Source organism: Ceratina calcarata, unplaced genomic scaffold (assembly GCF_001652005.2).
Source record: "Ceratina calcarata isolate Rehan_Ccalc_2016 unplaced genomic scaffold, ASM165200v1 scaffold371.2, whole genome shotgun sequence".
NCBI lineage: Eukaryota > Metazoa > Arthropoda > Insecta > Hymenoptera > Apidae > Ceratina > Ceratina calcarata.
Genome location: NW_017160229.1, coordinates 527,102 through 544,607, shown reverse-complemented (window position 1 = coordinate 544,607; position 17,506 = coordinate 527,102). Strand labels below are relative to the sequence as shown.

The 17,506-nt window shown below is 42.0% G+C and overlaps 1 protein-coding gene across 20 annotated transcripts in view; it reads right to left on the bottom strand.

Annotated features, from left to right (window-relative positions):
- Positions 1-17,506, bottom strand: part of LOC108625808 (lachesin) — a 230,065-nt gene that overhangs the window by 68,334 nt on the left and 144,225 nt on the right. For all 20 annotated transcript variants that reach the window (XR_003389302.1, XR_003389303.1, XR_003389304.1 and 17 more), the window contains 3 exons: positions 9,883-10,011; positions 5,861-6,145; positions 5,155-5,217 (listed from right to left, as the gene is read on the bottom strand). Coding sequence is in view for 16 of the 20 variants with exons in the window: in XM_026814272.1 (XP_026670073.1) it covers positions 5,155-5,217; positions 5,861-6,145; positions 9,883-10,011 (477 nt within the window). In the remaining 4 variants the exon portion in view is untranslated. The remainder of the gene's footprint in view (positions 1-5,154; positions 5,218-5,860; positions 6,146-9,882; positions 10,012-17,506) is intronic.

Sequence of the window (17,506 nt, the reverse complement as noted above, 5' to 3'; positions counted from 1 at the left end):
TTTTCTGATTCACGACACGGCCAGAGAGGAGGAATAGCAAACGAGTTAAAGGATAAATGAGTCACGGAATCTAAAGCGTCTTATTATGTCGGAAAAGTAGAACCATCACGGTTGCTCGCGCTAGTTACGTTATACATAGACAGCATGTGTACGTCTACGAAAGAATTCTAAATTCCACGGGTCGAACGCGGTCAGGGATATCCTCTCGAGCTTCGAGGATTTGAAAGTTCGTCCACGCGAAATGCGCCCTCTCGAAAAGCGCTCGAAACTGGAATTTCTTTAAGGATGCGAGCACGCTACCGCTGATCCTGAAACTTCACCGGAATTTACTCGTTTCGATACTACCTCCCGATCTTTTTTCCGTCTCCACAGTTTCCTCAACTTTTCGATTACCACGATGGGATGAGAACGTCGCTACTTCGAGCGAGACCATTACATAAATATGTCCGTTATTCTTGTTGCCGTATTTCCGTTTACCGAATTATCCTCTTCGTCTGACAAGAGAGCGTAGTAAAAATGTGAAGGTATATTTTTTTTTTTTACGTACTTTTATCGAGCAGTTTTACGGTCAGTGTACCTATCACTTAATCTGGTGGAAGGAAAATAGGCGCGGCGGACTAAAGCGCAGGCGATCGTCGTGGAACTTTTGCTTGGATAGTAATTTTGCGTGGCGCACATCAACCGAAGGTGCAATACGGATTCATGTCCGACACGGGACTCGTATACCATTACACGTATCGTTACCCTTTATAGATAGTTGAGGGTCGACAAGACGGCTCGCCACTTATTTCTAACCCCCTGCCCCTCATAATCGTGTGGAATATTCAAAGCTGTCTCCCGTGTACCGTATAATTGTACGACCGTCGCAAGTTTCCCTCTACTTCCTAAAGCAGACAAGGCGTGTTTCCGCATCGCCAGACATGCTAAGATTTATGGTTCGATAGGACGATTCAACGTGCTTAAGAAAATTTCTCGCGTTAAATTTTACACGAGAACTAATCGTTGGTCGTAGAGAACGCGATTGCAAGAGGAAGGGGGCGGCAGGAATTCAGTGAAAATTTCGAAGCGACTCGTTAATAATTTTCCAAAAGCATGCGATATTAGATATCAGTCCAGAAGACGATAGTACAGAGAGGAGAGGAGCGAGAAATAATTAATTTCCACGTAAGGGAGGAAACTTGCGCTCCTGGCGATGCCTCGCCGTCACCGAGCGTTCGAGCGAACCTGGATAAAAAATAAACAGGTCAGAACAGCATGGAGGGGGATGAAAATTTCGAGACCGGCATCCGCTCAATTAATTTGCAGGCGCAGGTACATTCTAGCTATCTCCCTCCTTGTTGATAGAAGAGAACTCGTGAAGTATTCCATACAATTTTTGAACGTTAAAGCAGGGGTCACGTTATGTTCCCAACGTGGAACTTTGCGAAACTCGGGTCTTTCTTTCATTTTTGGGGTCGCAAACAAGCGGCTCTTTAAACAAGAGCGGGGACCAGGAGTAGGGCCAGGAACAGGAGGAACCGGAACAACGACAGGGAGGATGCTGCGATGCCGCTAAAAAGTTTTCGAATAAAACTTTAAATACGGTCGCGCCCTCGCTAGTACTCGGACGAACTTTGTTTCGTTAGCCTTTGCCACCTTTTGTCCCTGTTCCTTACTAACAATATGGCCGAGCTACCATCTTTGCCTCAGCTAAGAACACAGAGCTTTTGTGTATTCGCGCGCTTCTCTACAAAGGACGCACAGCGCGTCTATTGCCTTTTCCATACTATACCACCCGGGAGCCACAACGGGAGAGGCCGCTGGCCAAGCAATCGCGATCAGTCCCGTATTTCATCCGGTTTTCGTTCGCCACACCCTTGGTTCCCTAATCTCGCCTACACCGCTTCCTCCTCTTTCTTATATCCCTCTTCTGTGTTCTCCGCTACTTGCTCGCTTGTTTTATCTGTGTTGCCACGTTCTGGGGAGAACTTTTGAAATAACTTGTTGAAAATTTAAGGGTTTCGCGGCACCTCCACCGCGAACGCATCCACCGTGAAACGGGAATTCGTAGCTCGGTACCTGCAATCGGGGTAATCGTGAATTCCTCCGGTTTATCCGGAGGGAGCACGGTTCTGCCCCCCATCCGTTTCCTGCCTTTGAGCAGCCTCTTAAATGGAAAAGTTCCGCCGCGGCCGCGACCGCGCCCGAGAAATAGAACAGTCAATGTTCCTCCTCGGTTTCTTGTACGAACCGTGGCTCTTCGCGTGCGATCATCCATCTATTAAACAATCTCAAGGCTGAATTAAAGCGCGCAGCCGCCGCGTCAATTCGAGATTAATTTCGTTCCCTCGTTCCACGCTACGCACGAGAGCAGACAAACCGCAGGTAAATTCTTGGCCACGTATAAAGTAGATAAATTGATTACAAATGGGGAAAGATTCTGTTCCGAATAATGTATTTAGCCAGAGTATGTAAACGCGATTTGCCAACGAGGACTAATAATAATTCGACGAAATGAAGTGATTCATCTACAAAATTAGGAATCCATTTTTGGAGTGGAACAAACTCTAATTTTCTAGTTTCTAGCCAATGTACGTTGGTCTCATAGAAGAAAATATGCGATACCGTTTTTGAACGAAAGATGGATTCATTCATTATATAATCAATCATTCATTTTAGACATTGTAGAATCGATAGTCCGATAAACGATGTTTCCAAGGCGAAAGATCGTGGTCTGTGGGATAGAACGGTGCGGTTCCACAAGGCAGAAGCTAATGCCAGGAATAATTCCGGCTTCCTTGCTGCTCGGTAATAATTAATTACGACCGTCAGGATCGATGGGTGTCCCGGGAGGCGACTAGTGTACTGTATCGAGTCGTTATTAAGTATTGTGTAATCACGCGGGACTAATCCCAAGTCCTTCGTCGAGAATCGTCCTTTCTGCCGAGATAAACGGAGGAGAAGTATAAAGGGAAAGAAAGAGAGAGAGAGAGATAGAGGAAGAGAAATTATTTTTACCCCCCTATTGTATTAAAGTTCGCTTTTTGAGAGAAAGATCTAGAAACATGTTTAACGAGTTATAAATAATGGACTAGCCTTAGAGCAGTTTCCTTGCTTAGTTCAACTTTACTACAGTAGACTTTGTAATAAAGATTTCACGTCGTATATCTGCGTCGTCTTGTATCTATAGTTTAAATCCTTAGAGCCAGTGCATTTCTAAACTCTCACTAACTTAACGACAATTGGATCAGAACAAGCTACAGTTACCTTAAGGCAATCTACGGGGAGGGACACGTTTCAAGTTTCTATAGCTCCTAAAATATTGCATCATTTACTCCCACTTGTGTAATAGTTCTAAACTAGACTAACATTAAGCATACTCTATAATCTATAAATACTTGCTAAAATATACGAGACTCGTTTATATTTACAATAATTGTCATCGCTATACTGTATACGCAATTAGGCAAATGCTTCTTTCGAGTAGCATGGAAAAACCGATTTCACGATTCTTTGCCCGTATCTTCTACAATCTGGACTCGCATGGTTTCGCGAGGGCAGCGTTAATTGAATTTTAAATGCGTTTAATTAGGTCACAGGCTGAACCTCGCCAATGTAACGTTTCGATATAAAATTAAAACCTTCCGCTGGTATATTCGCGGACAGTCACGATTGCGTCACATTCTCCAAACAGGACTGTCATGTCATTGGCTTCCAGAATAAATAACATTACATATTTATACGTGTAAGACCGTTTGCGCCAGTCTTGCAATTTTAGATTATTCAATTAGTCAATCAGAAACGGAAGTTCTCGGTATATCGAAGTTTATATTCTTATCGTACAAGCTATTGGCGATTCGTTATATTAATTCGAATTCGGAAAGTGGATCGTGAGTTTGCTGGCGAACGAAAGGAAACTAAACGTGACGAGGGTGAGGGCGTCGATCGATACGTCCCACTCGAAGGACTCCGCTTCCGGTCCGAGTCTTATCTGGCCAGATAAGGATTGAAAGCGGTCCCATTGGAAACTATTCGGTGCCGCTTAACATCCCATCCCATTCCGTCCCGTCCGTGAATTATTGCCCCTTGCGGCGTGGCACCGTGCACCGCGGCCGGGTCATTAATAATTCGCTAATACACATTAAGATTGATTTCGAGCTACGGAAGGCGACGAACAGGTACCATCGCCTGATTTCCGTGGAAACTTTCCTCTTCTGCATCGCAGTCAATCATCCGCCTCGTATATTACGATAAAATCCTGCGACAGTCGTGCTTCGCTTGCCCCCAGTGATTCAAAACGCGCGGGACTCAACTTTTGAGAGCAATGCCGTTCATTTCTGTTTAATCAAACTTCCCTTCTTTCTTTTAATTATATGTTACTCGTCTTACATACACTCGTTATACAAGCTCTTTCTATAGGCTGAGTTCAGATTAGCTCTGGGAATGTAGGGGGGTAACTTCGAAAATGGGAGAGAAAAGATCGTGTCTCAAGTGAAAATTCGTATAACGTGGAATGGGGGTGAACGTCAGCAATCTAACAATAATCCACGGATTCTCGAGCAGGTAAGGCCAGTAGGTAAAATCGCGAAGCTTAATGGCGGTAATACCGTCGTGGCCGAGGCTTGTATGGCGTTAATAATGCAGCATATTGAGATTGGTTTCGTTGCGAGAACACGGGAACGGGCCAGAGCCATAGGGACCTGACCTAGGCATCCGCCCAAGTTATTCGCGCCCGCTTTAATAATACATCCGCCAATGTGCACACAACGCTGGCCCAGCTAATGCAAAGATTACATTCGAGAGCTCGACCCGTTACCTTCTCCAAGATCGCGTTTTCAACGTACGTGATTGCCACACCGGTCTTTTACTTCCTTATTTATCTCACTTGTTTTCCTTCCTTCCTCCTTTTTATTTCTCAACTAGCCACTGCATTTTTTAACGTTTATGTTACGAAACCAATCAATATATCGATTCCGTAATTTAATTAACAAGCATATTACTGAGAACCAAAATTAAGAGTGCCTACTGTTTATTCCCGTGAAGGGTCGAATTGATAATGAATTCGGTAAGTGTGAGTCTGACAAAAGAGGGGAACTCGAAGCGGGCCTATTTACTAGGTGATGTCGATTTCTGAACTCAATACGCGATACAGATATATAAAATAAGCTCTCTCACCTTCTTTATTGGCGCTGCTTTTAATCTCCGTGGCCTTTGGCGCCGCGGACGGTTTTGGAATTTCTGAAATTAAAATTGGCTATCATTAATAACCCGATAAAAGTGTATTTTATTTGTAATATTGATCTGCTACCGAATTATACATTCGACAGGATCTAAATTATATCCTAAACTTCAAAACGCTCAGCTTAATTTAGACCAGCCACAATTAATCTGTAGCCCGCTAAGATTTAATGTGCCGACTGGAATCCTTACATTTATTATTCCCAGCCAATTGCTTATCTATAAATATTAATAAACAGTCTATTCTGGAGACTCGAGAAAGCGTCAACTATAAAACAATTGACTGAATAACGATATCGCTCGTTGGAAAAGAATACCATTACCATCCTTTTTATTTTTAGCTGTAACAATAAGCGCCTTTCTCATCGTTCTCTCATTTTTCATGCCAATTATGAGAAACTTGATAGGTTCGGCAACGTTCAACTCCAACTAACTAAACCTTACGAGTGTATAATTTGTTTTTAAACTGCTGACGTTTTCATTTCATGGCATAATATAAAAATTGAAGTTCATCTTTTTAATATACAGATTTTACTACAGGAGAAGTCTTGTATTTGTAGCTGTTTATCTTTAAGCTTTATCTTGACTAGTATAATAATAAGACAACAACTACCTTAAGTACTGGAGTGATTGGCCGTCTTACCATACAATCTGATGGAACCCTCGGTTTCGCCTAAAGAGTTCTTGCTGATGCAACGATAATTTCCAAAGTCGTCGGCTTGTAGATTCTTTATAGTGAGTCTCATGTGTGTTCTATAGCTGTTTTCCATGATGCTCGTGGTGTACTTCTCGTTGGACAGTATCATCTCGTCCTTGAGAAACCAGTAGCTCATCGCCCGTGGATGTGCCTCGGTGTGGCAGTCGATCGTTGCGTTGGTACCAGCTGGTGCACCAACTAGCTGATTCGGCACCATGATCAACGGCGAGACTTTAACATTAAACGGGGAAGGGATATCGGTTATACGAGCCGAAACTTTGGAATGAATGATCGTTCACGGTGACGTTAGAAGTTAGAACGTCGCATCGCGGATATTTAGAGGGACTATTGTACATGTATGTATGCATTTGCCCCAGGCATTCTATAATTTATCAGCAACTGAATCGCTGACTACGAATTATGCTAATCACTTGGAAGAATAGGTGGTTGACAGTGTTGAATTAAGTTTTGCAACGATCAGTTGCAATTTGACATGCATTGAATAGGACGATGATTATTTATGAAGTTAATGAAGATAATTATGTATTCATGTATGTATGTATATGTTGTCTATTATAAATGTCATTAATGAATTAATTTCAGGAGCCGTTGCCAAAAATATAGATATCAATCTTACAAAGTTCTCATTTCACGACCATCATTTTAAAAAATTTGTTGCAATAGTAATAGTAATATCAATTGGAATTAATATGGATACCCTGTACATCAATCGATTTTAATGACAAACGAAGAGAGCAAGAAACTCGATTCTATCCACATCCCGATTGAATAAATGAAAACACGAGAACAGAGATGAGACGCGTTGTTTAACATAATCGTAGCATCTTTTCGTTTCTCTTTTCTCGTGTTCCCGTGCTGGGAAATAGAGTTGCTTCGGAACAATTTCCCGACTCGTAAGACCCGCCAGTTTTCGCCTGTCCGCGTCCGTCTCGTGGAGTACAAACAGAGCCAGATGAAAAACTTTCCTTCATCCTCGCTAAAATCTAGTTTTCTTTTTAACCATCGCGAAAGGACGACGTATTCCTATTCCGCTATCGCTGTCTCCCGTTTTTCTTTGTTTTCTTGAAATTGATCAAATGTATAAATACCATCAGGCACAGATAGCGTTGCTTGGAAAATAACCGCGTCTTGACCAATTTAGTTCGACCGGAATAAACGAGGAACCCGGAGAGAAAGTTTTCACGAGCGGCTACCCAAGATTAGGAAGCGTGCCTTCGAAACGTCGAAACGAGTGATCTTTTTGATAAAATCGGAAAGAGCTAAAGATAACTGAAGGAACGACTTTTGCCGGGGGTACTTGACGCAGCCGAATTCAGTACGTTTGCACAAATTATTTGGTCGAACCTGGCTGGGAACTCGATTAGAACCGACGGCAAGCTAGTTTAGAGACTAATCTCGGACTTTCACGTCATCGGCGTGCGCCACGCGCCGTACCGCGTCGGGTCTCTGAGAAAATTCGATATTCTCGTTCACCAGAGACAGACGTTACGGTTAATCGAATGATTTAACGAGTATGTCAGAGGTCGTTCGCAATTTATCGCACGAAACGTGGGCGAGTCCACGGGTACGGATTCGTGCATAGGACCGAAGAGCAAGAACAAAACTGTGGTGAATAAGTGCGAGCGCGGTTAACCGTAGACGAATAACACTGACAATGAGCATCGCGAGCACGGGAACGATCTCTCTCGAGGTCGGAGCATCGCCGGTATGCATCAAGCTCGCCACAAATCCACAAATTGCCAGCGCTGACCCTAATTAACGCATACTTCTCTCGATCTACCGACGAATCGACTCTATCTGCTTCTATCCTCTATACCGTGACGGAGTGCGGCGATCTTACGGTCTCTCCTTTTTTAGCACTCTCACAGAAATGAACTTAAAGAATGCGCTCTAATGATGAATCACTGGAATTTTTTAATTCAATCTTCTGCTGTTTTCTACATAAATGTTATCCTCTAATTATTAGAATTCCTTTCAACTGTATTACTTCTCTGTTTAATAATATCTAGGAAAACGCCAGTCGCAGGGAAGGAAAATGGCGAAAGGGAGGAGACGCGAATCGTTCATTCTGTCACTCGAGTCTGTCCATGAGGCTGGTTAGAATTTGTATAATGCTTCCCAGGAGGCTTCCAAGAGCATTAAGCGAACCGATCGGATCGCGGGACTCATGTAATCCAGCAAGGACAGCCTTGGATCCCGCGCGTTGATCGAATATCTTTTTTCGCGGTTCCTCCCCGGTAATCCCAGATAACCGTTTCACCCCTCATTTTTCACTCGTCGCAAAAAAGCCTATTCTTTGCGGAACCGCTGGCCTTCTATCGTTCCCCTATCGAAATGATTATTTTCAACCGCGGAAGCTCGTTCGACTCGCGAGGAATAATTTCGATTTTCGCGTTCGCCATCGTTTCAAAGAAAACGATTTACATAACGAAATAGGAACAACGGCGGCGAGTTGAATCGAACGGCAATCAACGAATCCATTCAAAGAGGATGAAGAATCAAAGTTGACATTTTTGTCGATGAATATCCAAGAGAAGCAGAAAGGTCGTAGTAGAAACTGAGATTATCCCGTACGTTTGAATATAATACGTCTCCTTGGCGTAAGTCGTAAGCGGTCAAACGAAGAGCCAGCTACTTTCCTTCCCTTATCGCGACATGCGGTCAAATAACTACACACAAGTAGCGTTGCAACTAGTGTACGTGCGTAAACGGAACCTACATCTCATCGATATGGCTAAGATAAAAAGGAAAAGTTTTTCCGAGAGCGATTCTAAATACAGTGCACGCTCACATCTATTTACAAAAATCGTGGAAACGCAGATCTATCTACCTCTAATTGCGGCATAAAAAAATAGATAGAGGTCGGGACGGAGCGCATGGGGAAAACGGAAGTAAAAATGATTGAAACGCGTAGCGCGGCGTCAGGCAGAAGCAGGTAGTATTCGTGAGCGGAGAGTGGAATCCTGGTATTTTCGCGCTGGGCCGCGCCGCGTCGCGTTCTAAATAAAATATCTCCGCGCCCTTCTAAATATTCAAAGGACAGCGTCGGTCTGGTCTCTCTCGTTCTGGTCCTCTCTCCCCTCCCCTTCTCCATCCCTCTATGTCTCCCTTCCGTCTCTCTCTCTCTCTCACTCATTCTTTCTGTTTCGCCGCGTACACGCACACCAACCAGAATCAACCCGGCACCAAGTGACACAAACGAATGGAACGTATAAAAGGGAAAAATGACCAGGAGCGACGGGACGCTCCTGTCGACCTGCCCGGTATTTCCCTCGGGCTTTCCAAACGGCACCGAGCGCATCTACCCTTTCCTTTCCTTTGCTTTCCTTCTGCCTCGTCAGGTACCCGACACCGACACTGACGCCGACCGGCGCAATTCCTAAAATGAAATTTAAACTATACCACCTCCAGACATCGCCATTTTTCCTCCTTTGCAACTTTCCTCTTTGGCAGTTTCGTGTCGAAATTTCCTTAGGAGAACTAGATGAGGTTAAACTATTGCCTGACAACCAACTTACTCTATTCAATTACCTACTTCTTTTTGCGTGTGAAAAAATGCTCTTGAATAATTTTTCGGACATATGTATACATATATACATGTATATTTTTGGGATTCAAAGTAGATCAACCTTTCTCTACTAGATAAACCACAAAGGTAGACAATTCATTTGTTAGTTTCAGTGACGATTACCGGTTATTTTCATATTTCTCGTACTGCTCTGTATATAGACACAGAGATAAGCAGACGCATTAATTTTTCTGAAAATACGTAGAAATGTCTAGCGTGGCTGACGCAGATATGCATATAGAGATAAAGGATAGAAGGCTCGGATACGGCTCAGGCAATGAACGCTCGCGAAATGATAATACATACATCAGGCAGAGGTACAGAAATAGGTAGGTCGGAAGGTACGTAGGTAGATCGGTATATCTTGAAATCCACTCACATTCGACGTCGACGGTGATTCTCTTGCTGACTGTTGGCGGCACGCCATTGGTCGCGATGCAGAGATACGCGCCCATTTCATTGCGCGTGATCCTCGTCAAGTTTAATTGCTCGCCATCGTACAGGGGCACTGAAACCAAAAGCAGAAATTGATTCAGCCCGGTCGCTCGTGCAAATATAGTGTTGTACCTCCCCTAGCCACCCTACATCACTCCCATCGGAACAAACAGTCACGTTCGACATAAACGTATAAACAGAATCCTCCGAAGAGGATTCTCATCCCGAGCGTCGGTTTTATCGGTGAAACTTTCTCGGTTAAATGAAACCTTTATACCAGGGACAAGCTGTAAAAAAAGCGGGAGAGAGAGGGAGAGAGAGAGGGAGAAGAGGGTAAACAAAAAAAAAGTGCAGGGATAGTAAAAAGCGGATTTCTACTGGAACGCGCATCTATTGACAAAGTTCTCTCTAGTCCAATTTTATTATTCCTAGCGTTACCATTTACCTATCGATTCCACGAACCGTTTTTTACAAGTATTATTTCCTGCGATCCTGAGATCTTTTTCATTTTGTAACTGATCGTTGGACGTGAAATCGTATACTATAGAAACTATAAGTGAAGTGGAGAACTGTAATCTTTCGATCTTCAATCTTACTTTGACAAACATAAGAATAATTTATAAAACAGAGAGATAGAATAATTTTTAGGACAACGTCTCGTCGTTTGATGTAAAAAGTTAACAACTGACATAGAAGTTGGCCCAGAACTTTGGCAGCAAAAGGTCGTGAAACGAAAAAACAAGACACAGGTCGATAGGTTGGGTGCTCTTTACGGAACGAATATCAAAAACTGTCGCCTGCCTTCTAGTCGTTAGGCCGTCTTTCAATCCTCGAAATCATTGCACGAAAAGAGTCGAGGAAAAAAGAGCGCAAAGAGAAAAAAGGCGAAGGAAATGTGTGCGAAACCGAACCGTACTGGTTCGCTAAACGAAATGTTTGCGATTTTGATTTCAAAGGAATCGGTTGAAATACCGTTTTATCGACGCCTAGATTTACGATCAAATTTCCGGTGACTCCTTACGTTTCGATAAATAACTGTGGTTAGCCAAAGGAGTAAAAAGATGAAAAAAGAAAGGAAAGATAAGAGAAGCAAGAAATAAAAAAAAGGAAACGAATAAATGACACTAATGATACAAATGATACCGAGGAGTCATAATTATTATTATTATCATGTTATCATTATCATCATCATTATCATTACTGCTACAAGAAAACGGTTAGTCCTTTTTCTTTGCCTTTTTGTTCCCTTTTCACATTTCTCGTTCATTAGCCTGACAGCACGTTCGCAAGTATCGTTGCGTTATCTCACCGAAAATTGTGATAGGGACGATGAAATTAAATTACGTTCGAACAATGGAAATATCCTTCTACACATGTAGTGTACGTATGTATATTATCGATTGAGAAGTATCTCTAATTGACGAATATTTTACTCAAAACTAAATTCATTAAGGGGAAAATTTTTCCTTTTTCAAACTGGCTTTCATCTACACATATACTTTATAATTGATTATTTTAAATTTATATGATTCCTAAATTGGTAATAANATTATCATGTTATCATTATCATCATCATTATCATTACTGCTACAAGAAAACGGTTAGTCCTTTTTCTTTGCCTTTTTGTTCCCTTTTCACATTTCTCGTTCATTAGCCTGACAGCACGTTCGCAAGTATCGTTGCGTTATCTCACCGAAAATTGTGATAGGGACGATGAAATTAAATTACGTTCGAACAATGGAAATATCCTTCTACACATGTAGTGTACGTATGTATATTATCGATTGAGAAGTATCTCTAATTGACGAATATTTTACTCAAAACTAAATTCATTAAGGGGAAAATTTTTCCTTTTTCAAACTGGCTTTCATCTACACATATACTTTATAATTGATTATTTTAAATTTATATGATTCCTAAATTGGTAATAACATATAAATAATTTCCATTTGTTTCGCTATCGTCGCGAACGTTTGTTTCACCATAGGCGGGGTTGGTTTCACTTCGTTCAAATTTCTCTCGAGTCACAGAGGTAAAAAGATTGTACTTTTCCGTGTTCAAACATCAAATATTATTAAAACACGTTCTTCCGTTTCCCCGTTCACGTCCCGATGGGAAAACGGTCGAAAAAATATTTCCACAGGGATTACCGGCCTTCCCGGGTCGGGAACAACTTCGACATCCTTTGACATTTATCCGAGAAAATAATTAATGAGAGCGTCGACGAAAGTCGATAAATTAAGAAGGAAGAGGGACTTTCCTCTACGACGCTCAAGCGATATCCTATTCCCGATCTTCCTCCGACAATAAGACTTGTTAACGATCATAAATCTTCATCCCGACCTATTCCCGACTATTAGAATTTATACGGAAATCACTAATTAATACTTTCGAGAAGGAAGAGCTAGAACCGAAAGTCAATTATCAAATTCCAACCAGGCGTGTCGTGGCTCGAAACGGACATTTGGAAAACAATCACTTGAACTCGTGAGCGGATAAATGAAATCGCGGTGCCGCGCCGTGCCGACCTCGCGATGACGACGGATCAGCAATCTCCTCTTTTCACGGCTCACTCATAAATCTTTACGCGGTTTATTCCGGCTTTACTTGCCTCCTATGTAGTTGCAATTTACCTCTGCCGGCCATTAGAGCGTCGGCGTCGACGATGTTTCTTTCACGAGACGTATGCATGTCCCGCTCTGGTCTGCGCTGCCCTGCCAAATTGCCTTTCTGCTTGTAACCTAGCTACCTACCTACGTACCTACCATCACTCCGGAGAACGGTATCCGTCAACCGATCTCTATGCAGCAGCCGATCGAGCCTTTCCAATTATTCAAAAGGCACTCGGAATGTTTCTACTTCCGTTCCGTGAGATAACTCACTCCACGTTACATCGAGCGGTTTGATAAAATAATATTCTACAATTCTTTCTGTTCGATAAATTTCTTTGAACAATTCACTCGCTTGCAAGAGTAGAGTGCAAAAGGCGATGACCTTAACGAAGGTATTAATGAAAGTTTATTATAGCTACTGAAGTTTTCCGAAACGTTGCTCGAAGCACGTTTATCAATATCAGAGCAGAAATACGTTTCAATCAGGAAAATCAATATCGACCCTGATACGACTTTATTTCAGTGTCGCTTCTATTAATCGCTTCTATTAATGTACTCGGCTATTGTAGTGGTGGAACGTTTAAGGTAAAACGGGCGGCTCAAAGCTAAGAAGAAAAGTACAAAGAGAGATGCTAATCGATACATTACACGGATACATCGCGCTGAGCCGTTGCTAATAGCCATTTCGAAGAAAGAGTTTCATTGAAATTTTCATGCTGCGCAACGGCCGGCGACAGGCTGAAACTTCATTATCGGTGGCTGCCTGCCGTGTCGTGCGAAATACTATCATTGAAACTTGTTTCAAACCTCGTTTTAACGTCGTTTTTATAAAGTAATGTAATTTCCCAATCCCCTATACTAACACTATACCGGTTATGACCCGAACGATAATTATTAATATAAAAGATTGACGTGCTTGCATTTCTTGCTGTTTTCAAAGTATGCTATTTTTTGAAGTTACAGGATATCCCTTCACGATCTTACTTCGCTGTTTCCATTTTGTTTGCAAAGTGTCAAAGCGTTTGGACATATTTACACTATGTAGTAATCGATTCCCAAGTTTGATCGCACGCCTTTGAGATATTTTGCTTTTTTAATGTCATTCCTCGCCTCTGTGGAGTAAAACAAGAAGAGGACAGCTTTTCGCACTATACTTTATTCTTTAGCCATTCCTTCAAAGAAAATTTCTGCTTTTATCTTCAAAGCTACGCGGTTGTAATAAGCAACAAGAGACAAACGTGAAATTATAACCCAACGACAATCGCATAAATAGGAAGCGAAAGAGCAATGGAATATCCACGTAGCTTATTTGCTTGGCAATATCGTACATACTAAATCAACATCATAACCATCTAGCGGAAGCCGGCCGGTGAATTTCGGTTATATCGGCAAATATTGATTATTCTGCCTGTTAACGTTCAGGCAAACGATAACAATTCGAATTCCTCTGACACTGGTGACCACGTGAACCAAACGCAGACTGGGTCGAGGGACTACATTAACCGCTACGTTACATCCACGACGCACAGACAGATATTTTTAATTTTTTTCGGTTTGACGTTTTGCAAATCTATCCGTGGTCTGCGATTAATATTTCGGTCAGCGTCCGAGACACGTTGAGTCATCCGATACGAGACGGGACAGGACAAAACGGAACCAGACAGGACGCGTCGCGACGCTTTCCGACTCAGTAAGTGACTGGCCGAAGCTAATTGGACGTGAAACTGTCTGCGACGTAAACAAATTAGCTTCCTTTCGGGTCGCACCGCTTAATTCGTGGGGACGTTCGATGAAAGACGATTTCGGTCCGATTTCGCCTATCCTCTCTGCCCGGTCGGTTTTTCCGGAGGGGCAGGGAAATGCAGCTTTCAACTGGAGCATGGTCCGTATGGCGGTTGCAGTCGTGGCGTTTGGCTACGTTGAAACAGCAAACGGCGAGAGCAACGGGGCTCGTCAATCATTACTCGACATTTAATTACGCCGGATGGATGTCGGGTCTGAGCGATATTGCGACTCGTGCCGCGCGTCGCGTCGCGTCGCGATGCTCGCCACGCTATCGGTACAATATTGACACGATTGCGATACACCGAAACATCGGTATTTATGTGTAAATACTCGCGAAGCGCAATAAATAGAATGAAGTATAAATATTGCGTGAGCGCCTGTTAATCCGCGCGCGCAGACGAAACTCGTTTGTATTTACACGAGAGAGCAGGAACTCCTGTACCGCCGCGCCGTGCCGGCTGTTGTAACTCTTCGTTTTTAAAATAGATCGTGTTGTCACGTGAATCGACGTTTGATCAACATTCAAGCTAGATGGAATCTGAAAAATGGAGGCAAACCCATTGTCTTTTTCATTCTCTCTCAAAACCGGTGTTTGTATAACTTTCCTATTTCAATCTACTCTCCCTAATACGTTCGCCAATGCAATTACGTACATCGCAAAATAAATAACGTGCACTTACGATAACATGGTTAAACGTTGGAAAACGGTACTCTCTCCGCCCTGTTAGGATTTACGGATTGTCTGATTTCATTTTATGCTATGGATACCTTCATTTTTCCCGGGAATTTTCGATGAGATAACGAGTCGTTTACCCTCTTTCCACCGCTCCGAGGCCACTTCCATTAAGCGAATAGAGAGAAAACGAAAGATGATGCGTTCCCTTAATTTACTGACGGCCGCGTGTTTCGTGAATGGGAAAGCACAGATGTTAGATAACTTAGCTGAGCAATTACTCACACGGTCCATGCTTTCAGGTTCCTTCGCACACTGGCTATTGCTGTTGCAACAATCGGCCATATTCAGATAGCCAGAAGACCCTCCTAATACGGAATGGACTCATTTATAAATGGTTATGATCAACCTCGTATTCGCGCACTTCGAATGTATACGCAACTATGAGATAAATCCAGGCATATTTATATATCGAACAGAGTTAGTAGTTGGTGAATTTTTATAGAGTCATTAATCGCATAATAGATTTATCAAACTTTAGAATTTCGCATAATTCACTGGTTTTAACAATCCTTGCTATTCGATGCATCGCGTTGCTGCTTGCTAACTTTTAACGATTCAACGACGTTTGTACAAGCGCCAAATTTCCTTCCTTTCGGTCTTGTTCGAAGGGATGTTAGATATGGACCGTTGTTCGATAGTTGTACGTTGTACATACTATTTATATTAGCCAGAATTCCCCACAATCAAGTTGACATCAAAGCGACAGTCGTGGATAGCGTTACACGGTGACCACTTCGTCGAGAACTTGAAGTTTCTGCTGCCGCGACCACTTCTAATTGGTCTTGTCAAAGTTACGGTAAAGGCCGAAACGTCTCTCTCATCTTCCGTGGTACGTTCTCAAGTGAATTGTTAAACTCTTCGATTTGAATTGATATACTTAGTTTAAAACAACAATTCCATTCCTCTTCAAAGAAAAGAATGGATCATTTTTTTCTTAGAAAGAAGCTATTTCAAAATTGATAGAAGCGCCTAGGTAAGTAGTAAACATTTTTAAGTCTCGCCTGGTTCCACAGTTCCAATCCCGTGTCGGTAATACGTTTTTAGTTGAAGGCACTCGTAATTAGCCTCTTCTCAATTGGGTAATAAAACAAAGTTATTACGAAAAAACTGTGCACGCTTTGCCGCATTTCATGCGGTACTGCTCTTCACGAGTCCTAAAAGATAAGCGTCGGAATTGGTTTGTGGTAAAGTTGACAGTACTGAGCAGGAGATTCGTTAGCAAAAGCCAGACTTGCGAAATAACGTTCTTTAGATGATGAGGGTACATATGCAGTTATGTCTCGACGGATAGAGCGAGTCGTTTTCATTCATCATTATATGCTTCTTCAACCGACCTTTGATACTCGAAACTGAAAAAGCGAACACCGCCGCGCCGTCGACGATTTTAAGTTTTTCTTCCATCGTGCTTGCTGTTGTTTCTTTTTTCCTACGGCAACCATCTATTTTTTTATCATCCTTCTAAGTATTTATGAGTTTACTCGCGGCTGTGCACTTTAGAAAACGCAGGCCGCTTTAATTAGTAGAAATTAAAGTGGCGGTAGAGAAGAATCCGCAACCAGAAGGAGAAGAAGATGTGAAGGAAGAGGAGAGAGAAAAAGAGCAACAGCTTTCTTATTTGATAGCCCCAGCCGAGAGGTTCATCCCAGCAGAAAACTCGAAAGCTTCCGTACTACTTTCCGCTCTTGGTTCGGTTAATCACGACAAACAAAATGCTCACGCGGCTTAGCCAACAGCAGCTTCACTATCCAGAAGGTGATCCGATTTCTACAATTTCGTCGGCAATTAAGTGCATCGTTTCCACCAAAAATCTCTAGCGAAAGACTAATGATAAAACGCACAGAATATAATTCATTTTCACTTCCTTACACTCTTCAGAACGTATACTCTCCCTCAAAATTTTGCATATTATATACATATATGTATATTTATATCTTTTACTATATGCATCCTTTATTTTTTAAACAAAAAAAATGTCCTCACACGTATGCAAATGTTTTTTTTCTCGAAAATATTGCACTTACGTACTAATAACTACACTCCATTAACGCGTTTAGTGTTGAATTTATTGTTAGAAGTCACGTTGTACATGCAATTAAGGAAACGTGCCAAACATTTAAAGTTGACCTCGGAAATTGTTTACAAGAAGCATAGAATAATGTTAAAACGGAAAGAATCGAAAAATTAATGTATAAAGTGCCCGAAGTACATAGGTCAATATAAAAGAAAGAATTCTTCTGTGAAATGACACTTTCATAAACCAGCATAGTTTATTTGATAAATTAAGGATGTATTGGCTATACAGTCAATCCCAAAAGTTTATATACCTTAGAAAAACGCATTTTCTATAATTAAAAAGAAATCAGACGTCAGAAGAACAATGCTAATAATAAATAGCTACGTGCCAAAAAGTATATATAGAAGGGAATATCCAATTA